This window comes from Leptonychotes weddellii, chromosome 1 (genome assembly GCF_054177405.1).
Source record: "Leptonychotes weddellii isolate Sample4059 chromosome 1, ASM5417740v2, whole genome shotgun sequence".
Taxonomy (NCBI): domain Eukaryota; kingdom Metazoa; phylum Chordata; class Mammalia; order Carnivora; family Phocidae; genus Leptonychotes; species Leptonychotes weddellii.
Genome location: NC_138369.1, coordinates 34,028,121 through 34,053,112, shown reverse-complemented (window position 1 = coordinate 34,053,112; position 24,992 = coordinate 34,028,121). Strand labels below are relative to the sequence as shown.

Genomic DNA, 24,992 nt, shown 5'->3' with positions numbered 1-24,992 from the left:
TGCTCAAGGGTTATTTTCCAGCTGAGTATATGCTTTCCTTTTTTATAAATTGCACAGATAATTCATATCAGTATAAAAGGAAAAATACACATATGAAGAAAATAATTAAAACTTCCTGTAATCTCAGCCAATCAGAAATAGCTAGTGTTATGAGGAGATACATCTCTTCCAGTCTTTCATTGTGTACTTGTGTGTATGTGTATTTAAATTGGGTCGTGATGTATATTATTTAATCTGCTTTTCTCAACATCGTAGCATTAGCATAGTATTAGGATTATTATTTGGTATGTGCCAAATTTTCTGTTTTATGATTCTGAAAATTTCAAAGGTGACTCTTGAGATTTGCATTTGACTCTAAAATGAATATTAACGAGTGTATCAGGGGTATAATATAGCTGGAGATGGTTTTTGTTTCCACTCATCTTTTAAGGATACCATAATTGGAGAAAATATTTTCTTTGACAAAGAAAGTACTTCACATTATTGCTTAAGGATATGAGTGAGGGTGTTTAGTTATGCTCGATAAAATTTACCATTTTTGATTCTTCGCATATTTGACATCATGAAGTCTTGCAACTTCAAGACCTCTAGAATGTACTTATTCTCTCACAAGCATTTTCTGAAAGGCCAAATTCTTGAGCAGCTTTTTAAGTGCCCCAGTCAGCACTTCAACATTATCTTTGAGTCCTTTGGCAGATTATTCACAGAATGTTTGGGAAGTAACTTAGTTGAGAAGGGACAGAAATTGAGGAAGCATCGCTTTGCTTTAATTTTTAGTTTCAAAGCCCCTGCTTATTTGCTCTTATGTTCTGCTACCCTTATCAGTGGAAGAGCTTTACTTTGTGAAATCCCAAGGAAAGTAGGCAGAAACTTGCCTTTGATAGCTTCTGCAAAGCAATTATTTTTCCTCAGTCATGATGCTTCTTAGTTCTATATGTCAATGCTACTGAGATACTAGTTGAATAAATGGGTATATTTGCTTTATTTTGGAATGACTTTACCTCTAAAATGACAATACTCTTTTCTCCAAAACAAATAAAGGTCGAATCTGCATGGAATATTAGAAAACTGAGTCCCACACTGTGCTGGTTTGAGGTATGATTTTCAGTTCCAGTTTTTTAGGTTTTGTTTAAAAAGTGATGTTTCTGTTGCCATTCATTTTGGGTAATTCAAGTAATTACTTGACTTTTTAAAAGTGGAAACTTTTTTATACAAGTGTTTTTTCCATCTTTTTAATAAAATTTTGATTGCATTTGTAACTCTTCTGCTAATCATAGTATACGAATGAAGCTAGGTAGGGTGTTGTGGAATTTGGGAGAAGGAGAACACACTTTGGAGGAAGAACCACACATGGTCTGTTGGGGGAGCAGGTAGGGTGGAGTTAGAGCCTGTTTGTAAGTTGGCATATATTGGGGCTCAGAGCTCAAAGTTGGGCAGCAAACCTAGGTGATAATTCTGCTAGCTGCCATTTCCTGACCATCAAGAACCGTGTTAAGCCTTTTATATATATTACCTCCCCTGTTCCTTCCAGTAAGTCTGTGAGAGAAGTATTATTGCTATTTTACAGATGAGGAAACTCAGATTATATAGTTTAAATAACTTATCTTAGGTCCTACAATTAGTATGGTCAGAGCTGATAACCCTTCTAGTATAGTAATCATTGTTTTTATATCTGTTTCATAGAAAATAGTTGTGTAAGTCTTATCAAAGGATGCTATTTTAAAATATACTAGCTCTGAACAAATTGTTGAACATCACAACAGTAATTAGAAACTTGAAGAATGTGTCATTTTAGGGGCATCTGGCTGGCTCATTTGGTGGGGCATATGACTCCTGATCTTGCGGTCATCTCTTCAAGCTCCATGGTGGATGTAGAGATTACCTTAAAAAGGGGGGGGGGGCGCGCCTGGGTGGCTCAGTTGTTAAGCATCTGTCTTTGGCTCGGGTCATGATCCCAGGGTCCTGGGATCGAGCCCCACATCGGGCTCCCTGCTCATCGGGAAGCCTGCTTCTCCCACTCCCACTCCCCCTGCTTGTGTTCCCTCTCTCGCTGTGTCTCTCTGTCAAATAAATAAATAAAATCTTTAAAAAAAAAAAGAGAGAGAAAGAATGAAAAGCTAGCATTAAAAAAAAAGTGTCAATTTAAATAGCTGATAATTGTATCATTAATTTAGTCAACTAGGTTTTTGGGTTTTTTTCCCAGTTTAAATCCTAAATACAGTAAGGTTAAGTTTTAAATCAGAGTTGTTTCATGGCATCACTTTGTTCAAACAATAGATGTGAACAGGAATTGAGACATTCAGCTTTGTCAGAGAATTTTGCTACTCCAAAGAATGTTCCGTGAACCAGCATCCTGGGCTGGGAGCTTGTTAGAAAGACAGAATCTCAGTCCAGACCCACTGAAGCAGAAACTGTAGCAAGGTCTCCAGGGATTCATATGCATATTAAAGATGGAGGATCACTGCTCTCTAGACTTCACTTGGGTTCTCCTTATTGCCATGATCAGCATATAATGGAGAAACTGGTTTTTGTAATGATTGCATTGGTTACTTAGGTTGAAAACAAAGTAGTTGGTGACTAAATAATTTCATAGTTCAAGTTATTAAAATCTACATGAATAAGTTCACCTATTTATGATTTTAATTTGAAATTTTTATTGTTTTTGAGATAACTTTAGAATCGCCAGAGATGTTAAGAGCTATGTGAAACTTTTAAAAGTATTTAGTTTTTGGTAGAGGTTTTAGAAAGTTTATAATTCTATTTTTAGATAGAAGCTGTTCTTTGTCAGATACTCAATATTCTTAATCAGATCTCTCATTCATTAAGGATTAATACACATGGAAATTATTCTGCTCCCTTAGTTTTACTTGTTATATTTTAAGTTTTATATATGGGTTACATTTTTAATACAGTTTTAACCAAAATCCAATTAAAGAACAATTTTGCGCAAAACTGCCTTTGTCTAGCGGTGTAAGTTTTGAATTGCTGATGGTTTCTGTTTGATACTTTTCAAGATAAAACACTTTTTTTTCAAGAAATCACTTTTCTCTTTGGTAAGTGAAAGCAAATTACTGAAGTAAATACCATGTATTTACCATGTATTACTCACGCCCAAAGGACTAAAAAAAGAAGAAGAAGAGGGAGACTGTGAACACACTTCACTGACAAGTTCCACATCTTTCATCTACACTATCTTGAATGGTCCTAAAGGACAAAAACATGAAACATATATCATTTAACAATGTCTTTTATGTGCATCTGCATTTTGTTAGTGCCATGTGTTTTAGATTCATATTTGTAGTTCTTAAAAGACTTTTTAAAACTTTCCTGCTGCATATGTGATTTTTAAGGAGCATTTGTGATATCTTGATAAAGTATGAGAAATGACAAAGACGTCAATTAAGTATTTTATTGTAAGGTATATAAAAAGAATCTCATTTCATGGTTTTGTATTTCTTGCGTGGCTTCATGATGATCCAAGCTTAGAGTTGTTAATTGAGAGTAGTTTCATATTTTGTTGTGTCCTTTTGCTTATGTAATATGGAAATGATTACTTATTTAAACTCTACTTCACAGACTTGGACTAATGTTCATGAAATCCTGGTGTCTTTTGGAAGACGAGTTTTGTGCTACCCACTTTATCGCCACTTCAAGTTGGTGATGAAAGCCTACAGAGACACTATAAAGATATTGCAACTAGGTAAGATATTCTTGTGCTTGCAGATTTTTTTTTTTTTTTTTTTTTTTTTAAAGATTTTATTTATTTATTTGAGACAGAGAATGAGATAGAGCATGAGAGGGTCAGAGGGAGAAGCAGACTCCCTGCCGAGCAGGGAGCCCGATGTGGGACTCGATCCCGGGACTCCAGGATCATGACCTGAGCCGAAGGCAGTCGCTTAACCAACTGAGCCACCCAGGCGCCCCTTTTTTTTTTTTTTTTAAAGATTTTTAGTGCTTGCAGATTTGAGAGTGGAAAAGTTACTAGTCTGTGAGGATGTCGTGATTTTTGCTTTTCTGTGCATAAATGAGTAATGAAAATCATCAAATGCAATCACTTCTCTCCCCAGGTATATAAAGTAATAGTTCTTCTCTGTAGGTAGTCACACAGTGAGGTGTGGTACTCTTTCCAGAGAGATGCTGGAAGGATCAGTAGAGAAGATAGACACTGTATTCCAAACCATTTTGTATGATAGTGGATCGCATCATTCAGTATTGGAGGCCTGCAGTTTTCTGGGCACTATGCTAGGATTGTGGGTGTAATAATAAATAATAAGATATATTCCCTGTTTCTGTGCAGTTTACTGTTTTCCCGGGGGACTGTTGACAAGTAAGCAATTCCATTGTAGAGTGAAAGGTGCTCTGCCAGGGGACGAAGTGATCCATGGGTAGGGGGCACAGAACCTGGACTTGGGAGGTCAGGAAAGACTTTCCAAAGAAAAGCACAGCTACTCTGAGGACTTTTGACTATTGCCAAATCTAAACTGAAAAGACAAAGATTAACTAGTTTTAAGGATGTGGAACATTCTGAGCTCTGAACCAAATTCCAGAGTGACTGTCACAGCGTCATTGGATTAAGTATATAATTTCCAAGGTAATGACTTTGAAGGTAATAGCATCGTAGTTCTGGCACATTTATTTAGAAGTAGCTTTCCATCCTTTATGGTCATTCTTATATTCTTTCCTGGGAGTCTCGTCATTCCTTTGTCCTTAGATAAAGGTACTTCTGGGGCTTAGTTTCCAGACTTTAGGATAAGAAGGGGAAAGTAAGGAAGCTCTTCCCTTTACCACCCAGGTAACATCATTGGCTTAAAAGGAAGAATCCCATCTCTAATGTTTTGTCCCTCCTAGAGGTGTACACCTATGTTTTTCTTTGACTTCTGTGTAACCCGTTGCCTTTTTTTTTTTTTTAAAGATTTTATTTAGTTATTTGAGAGAGAGAGAATGAGAGACAGAGAGCACGAGAGGGAAGAGGGCAGAGGGAGAAGCAGACCCCCTGCTGAGCAGGGAGCCCGATGTGGGACACGATCCCGGGACTTCAGGATCATGACCTGAGCCGAAGGCAGTCACTTAACCAACGGAGCCACCCAGGCGCCCAACCCGTTGCCTTCTTATCCTGGGGGGAAAAAGTAGAGTTTGAAGTAGATTCTTTTAAGGTAGATAATAATTCTAATTCTAAAAATGAATTATAGTTAAATGAAAGATACCTTTTTATCAATCCACTTGGATTAGGGTAGCTGTATTTTATTTTGAAGGATTGTTGTTCATAAGATTGTAGAGCTACTACCTTTGAAAAATCGATCTTTCTTAACTTTTTGGTGGGAAAGAAACTGCTTTGTTTTTTTCTCATGTTATTTCTTCCTTGCCTTCTAAGATATTTCTTGAATCCCAAAAGATTACCTTGAAAAATCAACCTACTATAAATGACTGGTTGTTGAACTTGAGTTACATGCCGTCATAATTTCTTACTTAAGTCACGTTAGATGATCTGCGCATTATTCACAGATTTAAGCATTGAGAATGAGTTTGCGATTATCCTGTTACATCATGGTTTCCAGATGGAAAACTGGCAAAACCGCCGTGTCTGTGTGTGTGTGTGTGTGTGTGTGTGTTTGTGTATGTGTGCGTGCACACACACTCACACAGTTGCTACTTTTTACTCTGGGAAGTAATCTGGTTCTCTGCATTTTTATTTGAAAAGTAATCAGTTCTGTGATTGCATAACCAGAAATAAATTTGATTGTGTTGACTTACATGGTAATCAATTACTCAAACAGTTTTTGTAGGTGAGAACTGACATTGAGACTTAACTTTTCATCATTATCAATCTGACAAGAAATAGTCTTATCAGTTGTGTCTTGAGAGCCCCAGCAAACCTTAGGTAACACACTGGATGTGTGTCTGCTGAAAATGAATCTGAAGCCTCTGTTAACTGTACACAGCATCTTCTGTGGCTAATTTAGGTCATGGTTAGTGCTGAAACAGAGCTGGGTTGTCTAGAATACACGCCATAAGCTGTGGGGAAGAGGGTTGTAACCTATGTTTGTACACGTGGATGGCACAAGGATGTCATTATTGCCATTGAAGAATCTCATTTGTTTGGATACTCTGTAACTGACGCAGGGGTAGCTCTTCTGTGGCATTTACTATTTTCCAAGAATGAATTTGTGCCTGCTTATAATTCAAGATGCAATCACAGCGATCACACTTTTTATTAGAAAGGTCAGTTTAGTGTTTCCATTTTTTGAAAGTAACGAATAACTCTCCCCCTTAAGAAATATTGATCTTAACTGGAATGAGCTTTCAAAACCAGCGTAGCAAGGCTTCAGAATCTATAGAATATCTCATTATAGTGGGTTGACTAAGATGTAAGTTTTTATTTTATTTTAAGATTTGAATTTTTAAAACAACCATGAATTAGCTTTTCCTGACTTCACAGTAGCCTTCACAAGAATTCTTTACTGGGCCTTGGGCTAGTCTCAGTGTTGTGTTTCTTCTCCCACCCCCTAAAGACTGTGTACGTTCATTTCTTGCTGTTGCTACGTATCTAATCCAAATTCCTTTAAGGGCAGAAAACCTGCTTTGCCCCTTTAAGTACTATTCTAGTGCTTAACACAGTACCTTGTGCATGGAGTTTCTGTCCCTGGATCGGTAACCTTGGGCCACATGATCATCTCTCCACTTTTTGTTTCTGTCCTATGTCTTGAGCACCTTTCACTTCTTCCCCCCTGTTCCATTCTTTTGGGAAGAAGTGGGTAGAATCCTTGATGGAAGCATCGCTTAGCTGTGGTTATAAATGAAAAAAGAGATGAAAAGAGCAGCTTTTCTTATATGCCTTGAAATTTTATTCTGTTTAGAAGTGACATAGTTTAATATTTGATATACACTTCGTACAGTTTATTATTTGTACTAATATCTGCATTTCATTAATCTTTATGATGGCATTCCTCACTCTGCTGTTGCTCAGCTTTTGAACATATAATGTAACTATTATATTGAAGGTGCTGAACATCATGGGAAACTTAGTTTTTTTCTCTCAGTTCTTTGAACTCATTCTGTCTGTTCTTTTATTGTTTCTGGATGAAATATATATTCTATAAATATCATATCACGTACACACCTATCTTATATATAGATATTCTATAAATTTTTATATCACTTTAAGTTACAAGAGTCTCTTTTAAGTACTTAAAATGTCCCCTTTGAACTTGATTAAAAAAGTAAATCTTCCCTTCCCCATCTCAGGCCTGCCTTAGGTTGGGAAGCCAGCCCTGGTGAGAGGGGGCTCCTCTTTGCCGTTGCAGGAAGTACTGCTTGCGTCCGGGGCAGGCCTTCCACACAGCCACCCCAGGCTGCCCCTTCCTGCTTCTCCATGCGGGGCTTTTATCAGGTGTGGGTCAGACACCAGTCTCTGTCCCCTACAATTTCTAGGGGTGGTCACTCACACTCTCTAGGGGCCCCTCTTAAAACTCCCTTTCTCTTGGTTTAGGGTGACAGGAAAATAGTCCCGTCCCGTCCCCCCCTTCCCCGTGGAGGGTGCTTGAAACCCCATAGCACTACAGTTTTATCCAAAGAGCTCTTCTGGACCTCTTTTCCTTAAACTCCTAGAGGTCAGTGTTGGGCTGAGAGGGTCATAAATCATCAGTTTTTTTGTTAGTCTCTGTAAGTTTAGCATAGAGAGGTTAGCATCTCTTTTTAAAATATGCATATACTTGCTCTTTGCTTTGTCCTTTGTGGGGCTCCTTGGAAATGAGGCAGAAAGAGTCCTGTCTTACTTTGCTAGTACAGTCATAATAACCGCAGCTACCATATCTACTGTTTCCTGCGGGCCAGCGCTAGGCTCCATTCTTCAGATAGCTTATTTCATTTCATCTGTACTGTACTCCTGCGAAGTCAGGATTACTATCCCCATTTTGCAGGTAGAAGACAGGCTCAGAGAAGTTCAGTCACTTGCCCAGGCTCACAAAGCCATTAGTTGGTAGAGCCTGGATTTGACACCAGGTCTATCTGACTCAAAGTCTGTGCCTTTTGAAGTGTTGAAATGGTTATAAATGAAATTATGTGAAGCCTGGGGTTTATTTTGGAATAATCCACAGAGGTTTGGGGGAAAGTGGGCCAGGTGCAGATGAAACGAGGTTGACCACACGTTGGTACCTGCTTGAAGTTGGGTGATGCATATGTGGCACTTCACCATCCTGTGGTCTCTTTTTGTGCATGATTTTCCTTCATAAAAAGTTTTTTGGTTTTTTAAGTGTGGGCTCTTAACCACTATAATTCAATGTTTTAAATTTAAGTTTATTCACCATTTTGTGGAAAACATAATTCTTGTTCAGACAGTTGTATAAATTTTTTTGGCTAATGAAAACATATGTTTGAAATTAGTTTTTTTGGTTGTGTATTTTTTGTTTTGTTTTATTTTTCAAAGATTTTATTTTTAAGCAATCTCTCCACCCAACATGGGGTTCGATTTCAAACCCCTGAGATCAAGAGTTGCATGCTCTACTGACTAAGCCAGCCAGGCGCTCTGGGTTCTGTTTTGTTTTTAAGTCCAACAGAAACCTACCTTTGTTTTTTTTTAAAGATTTTATTTATTTATTTGAGAGAGAGAGAATGAGAGAGCACATGAGAGGGGGGAGGGTCAGAGGGAGAAGCAGGCTCCCCACCGAGCAGGGAGCCCGATGCGGGACTCGATCCCGGGACTCCAGGATCACGACCTGAGCCGAAGGCAGTCGCTTAACCAACTGAGCCACCCAGGCGCCCCAGAAACCTACCTTTGTACAAACGTTTGAGGTCTGATGACTAGTAGTTACATGGCAGGCTGTAACCCAAGGAATAGCCTTCACGAGATTAGTTCTTGTTACCAACTAAAAGCTGGTTTTGCTTCATATAATTAATAGTCCTAACATATTAGTCATTATTGGGCTTAATAATCAATTTTTCAGAAAGGACTGCCTTGGCTCTTCTATAGATAGATATAATAGCACAATCAGTGTGGAAGACAAGAAGAGCCATAGCACAAGGCTTGGGGCTGCTCTTTTTCTTTAAGAAGAATGTCCAAGAAATAGGGGTATGGCAGGTGTATTATGTGAATTCTGAGTTCTCTTGCAACCTTGGAGATGAATTGGTTTTTAGCATTTGAATTCTGTTTAGCCCAAAGTCAGTTTAGCAAGTTCTTTGTATTGACTTGTAGAAATTACCCCCAATTTGAAAACCAAAAGATGAAATCACTAGGATTTTCCAGTGTTGATATTTATCTGTTTGTTTGTTTATTTATTTATTTATTTTTGAGAGAGAGAGAGTGTGTGATCTCCTGCACCAGAGAGGGTTGAGGGGGGGTGGTGGGGGAGAGAATCGCAAGCAGGCTCCATGCCCAGCACAGAGTCCAATCCAAGGTTCAGTCTCACATTCTGAGATCCTAACCTGAGCTGAAATCAAGAGACAGATGCTCAACTGACTGAGCCACCCAGGTGCCCCATCTGTGTTTAATTTTTATGAGTTCCCTGTTACGGACATTTTAAAGAACTGTTAGACCTTCTAATTTTTACTCCTTAAATACATTATGTAAAATTATTTTGCAAGTTATTCACTAATGTTGAGCAGTTACTGTGTCAAGGTGCTGAGCTGGGTCTGGAGGTATACTTGTGAACAGGGGAAGTGCGACTCACACACTCAGGGAGCTTAAATTTCTCGTGCAGGGCGTGGAATTATACAACTGTTAGGTTTTTTAAAAACTGCATTTGTAATAAGTTCAGAGGAGAAATATATTGGATGAAAATATAAAGTCAGGGTAATGGACTAGCCTTTAAGTTGTCATTTAAAACATGTAACCTTCTACAGAGGGGAGCCTCTACCTTATTTGACTTTTGATTCTCAGTTCCTATTCTAGTTTCCTGTCATTCTAAAGTACTTGTTAATTGGTTGATGAGTTCATGTATTTATCCATTCAACGGTATTTTGTCAGTACCCACTAAAACGCGATTTATTATGTGCAGAGTATCCTGTAAATACAGAGAGCTGCGGAAAGATCCATTAGGCTTGTGTACCGTATTTGGGGAGTGTATGTGCTCCTAGGGGAGCTAAGATGTCCGTCAAAAACAAAACACAGTAGACGGTGGTAAGTACAGTACATGAAATGTGGACAAAATAGTTCAAAAAAGGAGAGGTGCTGTTTCAGTAGGAATCAAAGAAAGCTTCATTTAAGGCATGAGATTTGAATTGGGACTTGAAGGATGAGTGGTATTTAGGCACAGAAGGGTGGGGGGAAGTATTCTAAATTCTATGAGTGAACAGTGTGAAGAAGTTCCTAGACTAGTGTGGTTTCATTAGTGACAATTTCGAGTTGATAGACTGATCCTGAGACTTGCCCTACAGCCTCTATATCTAGTTCCCTTTCCTGTGTGAGTTAACTGGTTCACCAGAATTGGTTTCTCTCCTTCTTTATTATTATCGCTTAATTCCCTGCTCCCTATCCAGGAGGAAATTCTTACTCTCTGTTCTCTTCCTCTCCTGAATTGTTCTTGAGCTTTTATTTCCTCGTCAATTCCCCATTGCAATTAAAATGTTTCTAAGAATGGAGCAATCCTAGTGCTTTCAGGAAATTTAAATAGCATGGAATTCAAATAAAATATTGAAGTGCCATTTGTGCCTGTTTCTGCTAATCACTTACATACTGACTAATCCAGGAAAGGAGGGCTTCTGAGCCCCAGAGCATGTGCGCTGCAGCTGAAATGAGTAAGAGGAGGACAGGGCTCTGCTGTGTGGTCACGACTGAGCCGGTCCTTGGCCTCTCTCCCTGGATTGTCCTGCCATGTGGCGAAGCAAATTCCTTCTACTCCCTTCTCTTCCTCAGAGCCAAAATCTGTGTCTTACAGTCTCTTAAATTGGCACATTCTTCCTATTTATCTATATTATTCGTCATTGGAGCCTTTGTAGATTTATACATACACTGCTGTATAGAAGGATATTGTATATGAGCATAAACATTAAGGCGAGGAAAATAAAATTCCAGTCATCTCCATAGAATTCCTTTTTCCTCTAATAATCCTGTGGATCACTAGAATTTTAAAAAGTTGCTCTCATGATAATTTCTGGGTTACATTTATATAAAACATTCTTTGTTCTTTTAAAATGCTCTGCAGGGGGCAGCATTTCCTGTATGGTTTACAAATAATAAATTGCCTTTTAATTGCCACAGATGATTAAGAGCTTATGGTTATTCTGCTACCAAAAAAATCACTTGAAATATTGTGTTAGTGTGCTTTGGAAATTTGAGTTACATAGTAATGCTTACTGGTGGGTATAGCTCAAAATCAGCTGATCTCTTAAATAATTATTGAAATCTGCATTATATATCCAATACTATTTGAATACTATTCAATACTATTGAATACTGTATTGAAATCAATAAATAATTGAAATCTGCATTATATTTCCAATACTATTTAAGATAAGTTTTGTTCATTTCTGCAGTTTTGGAGCTGAGCAATGTGGAAAACCAGGTTAGTTATGTGGTTTGATATTATGGCTTAAAAATTTTTTCTATAGTTCATGCCTCGTTTAATAAATCTAAAGTCAGTTTTGAGATTTTTATTGATCTGAATTTTTAAGGAAGTAACTTTAAGTTTACTTTTTTTTAAGAGGATAAAGGCAGAAAATTGTATATATTTAAGACAAATTTGGAAGAACAAAGAGGAAAAATTTTATTTGACCCTAATGAATCACTTTCCTGTTGCAGAGTAATAGCAACAGGCCTAGGTGAAGTTCATTAAATAGTACTCCACATGTTACTGGAAAACATGGAAGAATTATATTCTTGCAATTTCGAGTTCCTTTAAATAGGAATTAATACTGAAAAATGGAGACATTTATACAACATATATAAATCAAATTCCTTCTCTGTGCAAGGCATCATAACAGAATCAGCAAAGAGTTATAGGAATATATATATGAGTTGGCCTTAGCTTTTAAGGAGTTTATTATGTAACAGTAATGGTAAGACAAAGGAAAGATACAAAATATGAGTATTTACCAGATACAAAGGAGAAAGTCCCTTAGGAAAATAACTGGACTCAAAGGCCAAATCCAAATGCATCTTGTATGACCTATGAGCCAAAAATGCTTTTTATATCTTTAAATGTTGAACAGAAAAATCAAAATAGTGTTTGATGACATAATGTAAATTATATGAAATTCAAATTTTAATGCCCATAAATAAAGTTTTATTGGAATACATTCATGCTAGTTCACTTACATATTGTTTATGGCTACTTTTGGGATATGATGGCAGAGTTGAGCAGTTGAAACATTATGTGGCCTGCAGAGCCTAAATATTTACTCTCTGGGTCTTTACAGAAAAAATGATCCTACCCTTGCTCCAGATATACGTATCTAGAAGGTTGAAAGGGAGACTTTCACGAGTGAGCAGAGGTCTTTGGCTGCCTTCCGTCCCAAATACTGGTTAATGTTGAAGGGGATCATTTCAGCTTTTTGTCTCCTGCCCATAGGGTGAGATGTAGCTGATCTAGCTAGTTCCCATAAGAGTAGGTCCCTCACAACATTAGGGGAAGTGAATTGAGATGCCTGCTTGTCCAGACGGGTGAGTGAGTGACATGGCAGGGTTTAAGACAGTCGGGAGTAATGAGGCCACGCCCCATTTGTAGCCTGTTGTTGCCATGTGGATCTGCAACATTGCCAGTTTGGGGGACTTAAAAAGAATTAGAAAGCAATGATCTTTAAGATAAAAATTTTCAAAAGTGAAAGTATTAATGATGAAGTAGAGTTCTAAATAATATGCTCAGAGCCATTGCATGGCTGAATGCCCAGGTCCACCTGTGTGGGCCCTAGGTTTTTCATTCCGACTCCAAGCATTCCTAGTGCTGACCTGTTTTTCTCACACCCTCTTGCCCCTGCCAGTTTCCAGCTGCATTGAGGGCTTGCACCAAACCCCTGCTCTTTCAGTCCCAGTTTCAGGTTGATCTCAGCCTTGTGTGCTTCAGGAGTAGATTGCAGAAGGAGGTAGGACATAGCTTGCAATACCTAAGTAACTATGCCCAGAAACCTTAAAAAGCAAAAAACAAAAGGTAGAACCCTTACTTTTCTTTCCACTTACTTTGTGTTGCTTTGTCAGCCAGAACCTGGTCGGGATGGAGGGGATGAGTCACAGGATTCCAGGACCTGTGACCCCAGTAGGGGGCTTTTGAGTAGAAGTGAGGGCTTGATAAGGAAGAAGCAAACAGCATAGGTCTAATGAGGGAGGCTTAGTGGTAGTTATTACTTAAAGAATGTGTGGAATTTACAAAAGAAATGAAGGAAGGTATTCCCTGAGAAAGTAGAAGGTAAGGAAAAGCAGGTAGAGGAAAATAAGAGTTAGGTCCAAGAAATGGCCAGTACTCTAGTTTGTCTGGAGGCTTGGGTTGTGAAGGGGAATTGTGGGGAAGAGGTGTGAATGGTGTGTTGGGCCAGGATTGTGGGTAGTCTGCAGTGCCTTGCTGAAGAGACTGGGCCTTACTCACTGAGGTACCACTGCAGAGTGTGGTGTTGGTCTGTGACAGGCTCACAAAGTCGGATTCATCCAGCAGTAACACCGAGGATCCAGTCATCGAAGGGGGTGAGATTAGTGTACAGACAAGAGAGGAGACCACAATTCTTACCTGAAGCCAGGTAGTTTAGGCGCAGGTAATAGGGTCTGAACTGGAGTGCCTGCGGTGGCGTGGAAGAGGAAGGAATATGGGGGCAGATGCTTCTCAGGTAGCGAGGGAGAAGCAGGTGGGGCCCTCAATCCCATCTGACCTGTTGTCCTTCTTCCCTTGTCATCTGTAATGTGTATGCATGGTCATTGTCTCATTTCCTTCCCATAGCAGTTCTTAAGAAGTCCGCCCTCTGTTGACATGTGGAAACAGATTCAGATTAAGGATCAAACACCAGGAGCAAGGGGACCCACAACCCCCATGATCGACCCCCGTGACCGACCATGGGCTGCGTAACTGTTCCACACAGAACAGTTATAATTGTTAACATTTTTACATTGCAGAGACATTAGCTAGAACTGCACAAAAATTATGTATATGTGGCTTTTTAATGATCTTTCTTTAGCCTTTTCTAATTTGGGACCAGAATTCTAAAATCTTAATTTCATAATCAGAATTCTCATGTAACGTTTTAATGCGCAATAAACTTCCGTGTAGATACGGATGCCTAGTCATTTTTACTAAATTATATTTACTGTACATTGATTAAAATGTAAAGAAGCGTAACTCTGTTTTATCAATGTGCACATCATTTAGCAGTGAACATACACTCACTGTAATACAGGGAGGGTTTTAAAAGGGCTAGTTCTTTCTCCCTTGACATACTCATCAGTGTATCAAAGCGCCAGAAGGGGCTCATGAGGCTGGTAGGACTGGGTTGGTTTTTTCCTTTTATGAGCCATTTGAGGGATCCAGTTGTCTTTCTTCCTATATATTTCTTCTATGTGACTTCATGTACAATTTTAGTTTTCCCAGTTTGAACCTAAACTAAATCCAAAGAAAGAGTCAGAACTGTGAATATTAAGTAATATCTATTGAAAAACAGTCTCATAGTTTTAATTAAAACAACATCAAGATGAATTGATTTGAAGTTGAGCTACCAGGTATTGAGATACATTCTGTATTCATAAGGAGGAACAGTTAAAGTAAAATTTTACCTGCAGAATTACAAAATTATAAACACTGTTTTAAATATTTATTTATTTATTTATTTATTTATTTATTTATTTATTTATTTATTTATTTATTATTTTTAAAAGTAGGCTCCATACCCAGCATAGAGCCCAATTCGGGGCTTGAATTTACAACCTTCAGATCAAGACCTGACCTGAGATCAAGAGTTGGGTGCTTAACCGACTGAGTCACCCAGGTGCCCCTTGTTTTTTTCTTTTTTTTAATCTAGGTTTAGATTGCAATTGTTTCCAGAGCCTTTTTCCTTGAATCTTCAGCTTCTTAACCTTCTACCTTTGTCCTTACTATATAGGTGGGTTGTTTTTTTTTTTTTTTATGTTCTGTTTTGAATTTGGATGCTTCTAGACTGAAACAACTACCACTTTGACAGGTGACTTTAAGGCAAATGGAGTTAATGTCAAGGCTGTCCTTCTAAATCAGCAAACCTTGCAGGAATTGTTAGAGCAGAAAAGGCAAAAGGCAGCCTTGGGTTAAATCCATTATTTGAACTTTTGATGGTGTAGTGATGTAAGAAAGTTGGCATAGTTACATTCTTTCATGTCAGGGAATAGACATAATAAGGGAAGGCACGAACAAATTGGATATTCCACATTTGTCATGGCACAAAGTTAATCTATAGATCACACAGGTATTATAACTAGACACTAACTGAGCAGTTTGACCAAGGGTTTCTGAACTTAGGCTTTATGTACTCCAGACTATATTAACAACCAGCCTTATTGAACAGGATCCTACAGTTTGTTAGACATTGTTCTAGATGAGGGAAGAAAGGTGAAGAGCCGCCGTGTTCTTTTCCTGTCCAGGTGATAAATATTGACACAGTATTTATTGCGTAGTGGCTGGGAGGCAGATGGACTTACTTTCAAGCCCTGACTGTTGCTTCATAACTGTAATCTTAGCCAACTCCATATCCTTGAGTCTCCTTTCTCATTTATGAAATGAGCAAGGAAGTACCTAATTGGTGGGGTTAAATGATTTAATGTGTGTAAAGTACTCGGTGCAGAGCAAGTGGGTAGCTCCTAACTCCCATATTAGACGGGTGTGCCAGGCATTATGAAAGAGCCCAGATCAGCTGGAGGGAGAGTTGGGACCCCATTTCTAGGAGCAGTACTGCCTGATTTGAGACTTGATGGTGAATTAGGTTTGGACTTGGGAGTTATGCATTCCAGGCAAAGGGAACATCTACAAAGTATATGTTTGCTTTGTGTTACTTTTGTTTGTGGCTATAATAATAATATATGTATTTCTAATAACTAAAAATGTTTTAAAAATCGATACGGGATCATAAATTTGTGCTCAACATAGTAACTCTTATTGCTTCCTGTGTGTTTCTTATTACAACTCTGAAATGTAAGAGCCTAAATAACCATATGAGGAATTTTAGGATAAAACAGTGAAATGGTTTGAGAAGCATTCATAAAACTGAATTTAATGTATGTTTGTGTTAATTGTTAGGAACTTGACTTTAAGCTACTTCCTAACAGGGCCTGGCATTGAAGCAAATTACCACACTTTGATTCTCTTAATTTTGGTTAATTTGACACAATTACCCTATCATGTGTTTTTATGGTTAATAATCTATGAAAATTAATGTTGGAAGTAATTCCTAAGTTATCCCTTCTGATAATGTGGTCTCATCAAAATCCCAGGAATCTAATGATATCTTATCATCTTAAAACGATAGCAGTGTTGGCTTTTATTTTTAGTTGATTTTTATGAATAAAGACCAAGCAGTGCTTTCCTTCGGGTATTCTAAATAACCACTTTTTTTTCCTTTACTCTTTTTGGCTCCTTGTCTTACATAGCTCAAAACTTTAAAGGGTAGAACTAGATACCCAGAAAACCACAGCCACATAGCAGCTATAATGTATCAGGAGTTGAAAAGAAATTCAGCTTTTATTATGTAGAGTTAGCAATTTATATTATTTTTCTTTCGCTGGCTAAAAGCCAGCCCAAAAAAAAAAAAAAAATCCACTATTCTGATCATCTCTTAGTGATGGGAGCCATTTCTTAAGTGCTTCCAACCATGAGCGGGTCTGTCAGACATTATTGCCAAACCTGATCTGCTACAGGAAAATTTCAAATAGCCAGTGGATTCTGATTTAAAAAAAGCTCAGTCTTGTCTCTGTTTTGAGATCTGTTAGCCTGAAATGCCACATCTGTACAGAACAGGAAAACACTGCTCTTAGTTTACCTTCTCTCTCTCTTTTTTTAAGTGGTCTCCACGCCCAGCGTGGCACCAAATGTGGGGCTTGAACTCACAACCCTGAGATCAAGACCTGAGCTGAGATCAAAAGTCAGATGGTTAACCAAGTGAGCCACTCGGGTGCCCCAGTTTGCCTTCTTTTTAAAGAAAAGCTGGTGAAGGGGGTAGCCAGAGAATGTGTTAAGTACTGTTTACTGCCCACCTGCTTGTTACTGGCATGCATATTTTTCTTTATGTTGTCATTATGTTTCTCTGTGTTGTTACTGTACAGTCATTTTCCCTGAGGTAAAACATTCATGGCACTTGTCATTTATAATACCAGGATACTAATTTTAAACTGCCTTCATGAGTGAACAAGAGATCTGGGTCCCAGAAGCCTTTCTTCCATGGTTACGGTTGGCTTAAGTAAAGAGCGTGTCAATCTGGAGAATCCCTAACTCTGGAGACTTAACATCTTGGAGAGGTCTGTTGGTGCATTGCTGTAGTGAAAACAGTTACTGTGGTTACTGTGCAAGGCTCCTTGTCTTTTCCTGCTTTGGACCAGGCGACGAACTGGCTGAAAACGGTTACTTTCCTCCAGTGCCTTTGAGCAGGAAAAATGTCCTCAGATTTACGCCTGAGCAGTTTATACCTATCTGCTATGTGCCGAGCCCACAACTGGATAAAGCCCCCCAGGAGCCAGGTGCTTTGAGTCCCTGAAGGCTTCTGGCCACTGGCCGCGTGACAGCTTGGAGCAAGGCCAGTTTTTTTTTTTTCTTTGCTGATAGCTGTTAGAGAAGTGGTTAACAACCTGAGAGAGAGCAGTCAGTACAAAGGGAGTAAAAAAAACCTGCGTGCTGCACAAGTCTCTTCGCTGTGCGGCTATAATCGTCTATGGTGATGTAGTGGGAACAAAAGAGACCCAAGTATGACCTTGGGGTAACAGTCCACATTGCTGGGGAAAGGGTGATTTAAATGTACTTACATTGTTCTAGATTGTCAACTGCCAGTGGCTGAGTTATCTTTTACCTTTTTTGTCACAGAGCATACTGTGAAAATAGTTTGAATGAGACATACGGTGAAAACACAGCTTTCCAAGAGTGCGCAACTTTCCCTTTCAAAACTGCCTTGCATGTGATTTTCTAAAATTACCTGATCTAAATATTGCTTCTCAGTTCAAAATTACAATTTACAGAAAATTTAAATATGAATTAAAATTTTTTAGCATTCTTTGCCGATATTTCAGAGGTTGGCTGTGTAGCTGAGTGTGTCTAACTTTTTGTTAAACAAATAAATGTTTATTGTGGGGAAAGCTTGAAAAGAGGGGCAAGTACAAAGAAGAGTAAGCCACTGTAGTCCTGCATGTAAAACAGTGCTGGACACATGTCAGGCACTTAGATACTTTTTCAGTGCATGCAGAGAGACACGTTGATACCCTTTGGGTGTAAATACACTTAAGGTTTTTTTCCTATGTATATTTGTCTTTTTTAAAAAAAATAGTCAAAATGTACAAATACAATGTAACTTTTCTTTAAATTAAAAAAAATTATTTTTGACATTTCTTATCTTATTATTCTTTGGTGGTAGTGAAGATGTGAATTTGCCTGTGGTCCTTAGCAAGGGGACAACCTTACTTGAGGCATGTCTGCTAAATGAAGCTATATAATTTCATTAGGGTAATGATTGCCTTGGATTTCCATTAAACATGTGACCTTACTTCCATACCCTTCTTAATAAATATCCCTGGAGTTGGGCCTCTTATCCCTGCTGTCCACAGCTGCTTTTAGGCCTTCATACCTCATCCTTCTTACACCTGTCTCCCGAGCCCGTGACACACTCTGACTCCCTCCCAACTCACCTGCTTACTCCTCCCCATTTCCCTGCTTGAACCACCTGCTCCAACCAAATGATCTTTTCCTGTCGTTCCCTGAACCCACCCCATTTAAAGTCTCCTTTTCCCACCATCCTTCAAGCCAGCATATTGCCCCTTTTTCTTCACTCACTTATTTGCTGTGAGGTCTTGCTCCAAATCCTGCATTTTCTATTAACCGGCTTATATTAGTAAGGTATGGGATCTCGTGGGGCAGGATTCTGGGGTGTCACACTATAGAGGGGCTTGTGTAAGTTTCAAGTAAATAGTTTTTTGTTTGTGTTTTTTTCCTTTTGCTTGTTTTTTTTGTTGTTGTTGTTTGTTTTGTAAAGACCTATGGTTAACTTTTAAAACTTTAAGTTGGTAGTTATAAAAGTAAACTCCTTCTCCCTGGACCCTTCCCCTCCAAAAAAGAGAGAGGGAGAGAGAGAAAGTAAAAAATTGGCATATGCTTGCCCTGACATTTTCTTCTCTGTGGCGATTAAAACTGTTCAAGAAATTCGTACACATTAGTTAGTTCTCTGTTGATTTTTTTCTCTTGAGATAACATGGCTAACTTGGTTTCATCACTTCTGTGAGTTTTGATTGTATTTCCTGCCTCCTGTCATCAAACTCTGCCTTCAACATTACATACTTTGTAATGAAAATAGGCTTGCCGTGGGGGGTCCACACTAGTCATTTGATATAGTTAACCCGGGCCACTCTGATAGTCACAGTTCTGGTCTTGACTTAACCAAATGTAGTTTTAGGCCTTCTAAGTATTTGTTTCTCTTAACCAATTGAGCAATGGGGTTTTTATTGGCATTCTTCCCATCTGCATGTGAGGAAGCCACATAGTTAAAACTTTTGAAAAAGGCTTGGCCCCTGCTTTGAACTTAATTTCTAACTCCAGAATAATAAAATGTGTTGGCGACAGAATGGGCCAAGACCGTGTGGGTAATGTAGTACAGTGGCTAGCCACAAGCCAGTCGGTTCAGAATTTGGATCCTGTGAGTATCTTACGATCTTGAACCTCAGGTTCTGCTTCTGTGAAATGAGCAGGGAAGGTTCTGGGGACGATCAACTGTTTCCTTTCCACGTTCCTTTGCAGCGTTCAGTAAAGAGCTCCGAAGACTAGGAGGTGAGCTCAGGCTTCCTGAAGGGTGAAGTCTTAGGCTAGGCCGTGAAGGCAGGCTAAGATGCCATTAAGTGGAGTGGAGAAAAAAGGCAGTCTGGGTGTGGGAGCCATTTGAGCAGAGGACCTTGAAAGCATGTGCAGGGGCGGGGATGAGGAAAGAAGTACATGGAGAAGTGTGTCAGAGGACTAGGAGAGAGTCTGCAATGCGAGGGAGGAGGAAGATTTTATAATCCAGGTGGGAGACGGTGAGAGTACAGGTGAGAATAGTTGCACCAGGAGTGGTGGGGAAAGGGCAGCTGCGAGGGGCGTTTCCAGGAAGAATCCTCAGGGCTGCAGTATGAGGCCCTGGGATGAGAGGAATTGCGAGGGTGTAAGGCACGCGATCACTGTGTCATTCATTCATTCTTAAAATATTGAAATTGAAAATCTGATGCTACAAGGTTCTGTTCTAGGTAGTGGGGATTAATCACTAAATAAAACATGGGGCACCTGCATGGCTCAGTCAGTTAAGCGTCTGCCTTTGGCTCAGGTCATGATCCCAGGCTCCTGGGATCAAGTCCAGTGTCAGGCTGTCTGCTCGGCGGGGAGTCTGCTTCTCCCTCTCATTCTTCCTCTGTGCTCTCTCTCTCAGATAAATCTTCTGTAAAAATAAAATCTTAAAAAAAAAAAAATCACTAACACAGAAGTCCCTGCTCTTTTGAAATATATTTTCTAGTGTTAATTGTGTTAAAATTTTAGTGGCAACAATTTTGGCACCTTGAGATGTCATTAGCTAGCTCATGATTCTTTTATCCTGTCTAAAAGTCAAGAGGGAAATGTCGATAAAAGCACATCCAATATCTTCAGGAATTGATATACAGTATTTTTATGTTTTGGGACTGGGAAGATAAGAATGAAACTGTTAACCTGAAAATGCTGTGTTTTACTGATCAAAGGAAGTGGTGCTACTATAGATTTAGTAATTTGCCTTCTAGTCAATACATTTCAGGGAATGTCATAAAGTTCGGGACACCTAGGGAATTGTTGTTGAGTTGTCAAAGGTTCCTTTTGTAGGCTTTCGTTGGGATTAAAATTAGGTTCATTTAACAACCAGGCGGAAGTAATTAGATTGAACAAGACTTTAGTACTTGATGGCTTTTTTCCAAGTGATTTTGTCAGCTTATTTTTGAATGAGTGCTGTGATATTTTAGTTTTCATTCTGTGTTTTCTTCAGTTCTTTAAGGTGCAAGAACTTAAGTTAGTACCAGATAATTCCTTAACAAAAAATGTTGGCATAAAGAATAAAAAAGTTTAAAAAACAATATAATTTTTTCATGGTGTTTTGAAAGCTTGAACTAGAAGAATATTTTATAATTCTGTGGGGCATTTAAATATTCATTTAGTGAGGAAAACTTTCCTCTTTTTTGCTTAATGTACTTGGTTGTGTTTCATAGTGTTTTTATAGTAACCGCAATTAATCAGATATAGAAATAGAGCATAAGGTTTACTCATAATTCTTAATGAAATAAAGAGCTTTGGGCTTTATAGTACTGATAAGACTTCATGCAATAAAGGAATGTTAAAAATATTCTAAAAACATGGTTAAGGTTCTGAACTGCTATAAATATATTACCTCGCAGTATCTGAATTTCTCAGTTTAAGATAAACAGATGTGTTTTTCTTAAGAATGATTTGATTTTTAAAAAAATTTTCTTTAGGTAAAAGTGCAGTTTTAAAGTGTCTACTGGATGTTCACAAAATTTTTCAGGAAAATGACCCCGCTTATATTCTGAATGATCTCTACATCTCAGACTACTGTGTGTGGATTCAGAAAGCCAAGTAAGTTTTGAGTTACTTATGAATTTTACATGCTCCCATTTCTGGAATGCCTCCTGACCTAGGAGGAAGCAAATGAAATAGCCTGGGAGGTAAGTTGTAATGAAAAAGAAACCGCATCTAGCTATCAAACGCTTTAAAGAAGATCAACATGGGGAGCTTGGCAAATTTGCTTCGGGAGGAGGTGCAGATGGTGAAAAGTTCATTTTGCTGGGAAGCATGGTTCTAGTCTAGCAAATAGGCGTGCAGACAGACAGTTGTGAGTATTCATTGCTATGTTATTGACTGTCCGATATAAAATCTCAAAGTTCCATCCTTGAGTATCCAAACTTGTGTCTGCAGATTACTTACATTGGGGGGTGTAAGTGAGTGAGTGTGTGTGTGTGCCATGTTGGACACCTGTGTAAACATCATGGGGCACAGACCTAATCAGCTATCATCCCATTGGCTAACCACTTCTTACAGAATCCATTCTTCAGAGTATAAAAAAGACAACCTTCAAAGCTTCATAACATGATTCTTGGTAACTAACACATGCATCTAAGGGACCAAACACTCACCAACGTGGTATATATAAGATTTGCCCAAAGTGTTTACCATTGCCTCCCTCGGGTAACCCTATGAAGTTTAAAAAGGCAGTGAACTTTCATTTTGTGAAGAGGTTCAACAGCTATACCCAAATTATCCATTTCAGTAGCAGAAGACGATTAATTGAGAGCACACAAATAGAGCTCTTGATGGGAGGGCTTCTTAGGTGCTCTGGAAAATGATGGCCCAGTATCATTCTTTTTTTTTTTTTTTTTAAGATTTTATTTATTTATTTGAGAGAGAGAGAGACAGCTAGAGAGGGAACACAAGCAGGGTGGGTGGGAGAGGGAGAAGCAGGCCTCCCGTGGAGCAGGGAGCCCGATGTGGGGCTCCATCCCAGGACTCTGGGATCATGACCTGAGCCGAAGGCAGACACTTAACGACTGAGCCACCCAGGCACCCCCCGCAGTATCGTTCTTGACTTAGAAGAAAAACAATCATGATAGTTGTCCCACCACTGTGATTGGTCAGTGAGTGCCTTAGTTTACCTTTAGTGCCTGTTCTGAGTGAGCCACTATATAGAATTTATTTTTGGCCTCTGTTCATGGGGAAGCAATTACATGCAGAGTGAACTAAGACAAAACTCGAGGCTCTGTGTGTTGTAAGGAGAAACGGATGGTCTGCTCTCATAAGGCCTACTACCAATCAGCAGGTGGCGGCAGTGTTTGTGGTGGAAATCTCGGTTTCGCCAGATGGAAGATTGCATCTTTAACCCCTGAGGTCGTCATGGCATGTCATCACTTCATTTCATCCTCCTGCTAATTGAGCTTATCAAGTACCCTGCTGCCACTTCCTGTTGTTTTCATAATAAAATTAAATTGAAATAGTCTATTTGTGTGGGTTTAGGTTTTTCCTGTTCCCTTCAGGGTGAGGATTTTATAAACATGTAATGAGCATGGAGGTTTGTGTGAGGATCCCATTTCTATGAGCGCCTCTTTTCTCTGTGGCATTCCTTATTAACTAGAGAGGAGATCATGTTTCATTAAAGTGGAAGGGTGTGTGCCCTCATGTCCGTGTGGGGATTAGCACACCTCCTTGCGCTTAAAAAAAAATCCTTTTCCCTTGGTTTTAAGTTGCAGGAAATGAGATGAAATTCTTAGGTCCCTAATAATTGTTAAGATAACAGTAATTTTTTCAAAGAGATACAATGTATTGGGAAGCGAGACAGGAGCAGGGAAACCAGCAGGAACTCTTCAGATTACTTTGGAGATTTTATTTATTCATTTGCCAGAGAGAGAGACAGCGAGAGAGGGAACACAAGCTGGGGGAGCGGGAGAGGGAGAAGCAGGCTTCCTGCGGAGCAGGGAGCCCGATGCGGGGCTCGATCCCAGGACCCTGGGATCATGACCTGAGCCGAAGGCAGACACTGAATGACTGAGCCACCCAGGCGCCCCTCACTTTGTATCTTATATTTTAACTCTAGTTGAGCCTATTTTTTTCTCCCTTGAAATAACACATTTGTTCATTTACCTGATTTTTATTAAATTTTCTAATTTAATCCTTAATTTTTCAAACACAGCAAAATTGAGCTTTCCAATATCATTTTTACTGTGAACTGTCTTGGCTCTAAAATAATTATACTGCAGTGAATGTTCATGATTTTCATAACGAATTTCTTCCTCACCTTTCACCTTCTGGTTTCTTTCTTTCCCATATAGTTAGTTTACCAGTGAAATCTAGCTCCTTATTTTTATATTTTAAAAGTTCTGTATTTTCCTTAATCCCTATTTGATGTTTTTGATTATAATAATAAAGACTGAAATTGTATTTAAAATAGCAGATAAGTGCTAAATTATAATGAGCACAAAGAACAGCATTTCATTTTTACAGTCAGACATTCACTTTGGCAAAAACTTGCTGGAATGTGGGTAGCAAAGTCATTCTTACATTGAATTAATGGAGTTCGGTCAACAGTTAAATCCTAAGTTGTGCTCTATACTGTGTAGTTATTTTTCCTTGTGATATCTGTGTCTCATAGAGTATACTCACAGATTTTCAAAACGGAAGGTCCTGTGTTCTTATTCTGAGTGACAGATGGCAAATTATTTTTCTGGAGCCCGGTGATGGGTATTAAGGAGGGCACGTATTGCATGGAGCACTGGGTATTATACGCAAACAATGAATCATGGAACACTACATCAAAAACTAATGATGTCCTGTATGGTGACTAACATAATAAAAAAAAAATTAAAAAAAAAAAGAAAAAGGAACGCTCCCTGTCACCCTTCACCGCAAGCTTCCCTGGAAATTTCGAGTGTAGTGGTCACGGCTGCAGATGCTCCCTGGGTAGCAGCATGAGGAAGTGATTTGCTTGAGGTCATGCAGCCTCTAAGAGATAGGTGTCTGGTAGTCTCAGGGTTTTCTGGGTCTGGATTTTATGTTTTCCCAGATAGGCCACCTAGACAACCAGTTTTCTTTACCCATGGCATGTGGGAAAAAACACCAAAAAAACAGAAGAAAAAAGCCATCCCTTTAGGGAGCTTTTTCTATAGAAGGAGGAATTAATGACTCACTTGTCTTCCTCCTGGATGCTCTCATAGCACTTGGTTTAAGAACGTATGGGCACATCTCATACCTGCCTCATTTTGTCGTAATTTAAGTGCTTATCTCTTTCCCGCTCTAAAATTTTAAAGTCCCTGTGAATGAGCACCTGTCTGGGGCCCATCACAGTCCCTTAGGAGCACAGTTTTCATTAAATTGAAA

At 38.9% G+C, this 24,992-nt stretch overlaps 1 protein-coding gene across 4 annotated transcripts in view; it reads left to right on the top strand.

Annotated features, from left to right (window-relative positions):
- The window catches only part of SHQ1 (SHQ1, H/ACA ribonucleoprotein assembly factor), a 96,535-nt gene that overhangs the window by 28,097 nt on the left and 43,446 nt on the right, over nucleotides 1-24,992 (top strand). For 3 of the 4 annotated variants that reach the window (XM_081820828.1, XM_081820810.1, XM_081820817.1), the window contains exons 7-9: nucleotides 1,042-1,095; nucleotides 3,577-3,700; nucleotides 21,584-21,704. In XM_081820828.1, the coding sequence (XP_081676954.1) occupies nucleotides 1,042-1,095; nucleotides 3,577-3,700; nucleotides 21,584-21,704 (299 nt within the window). Of the gene's footprint in view, nucleotides 1-1,041; nucleotides 1,096-3,576; nucleotides 3,701-21,583; nucleotides 21,705-22,938; nucleotides 23,119-24,992 lie in introns of those variants that run through there. The other variant, XM_081820821.1, reaches the window with a different exon arrangement.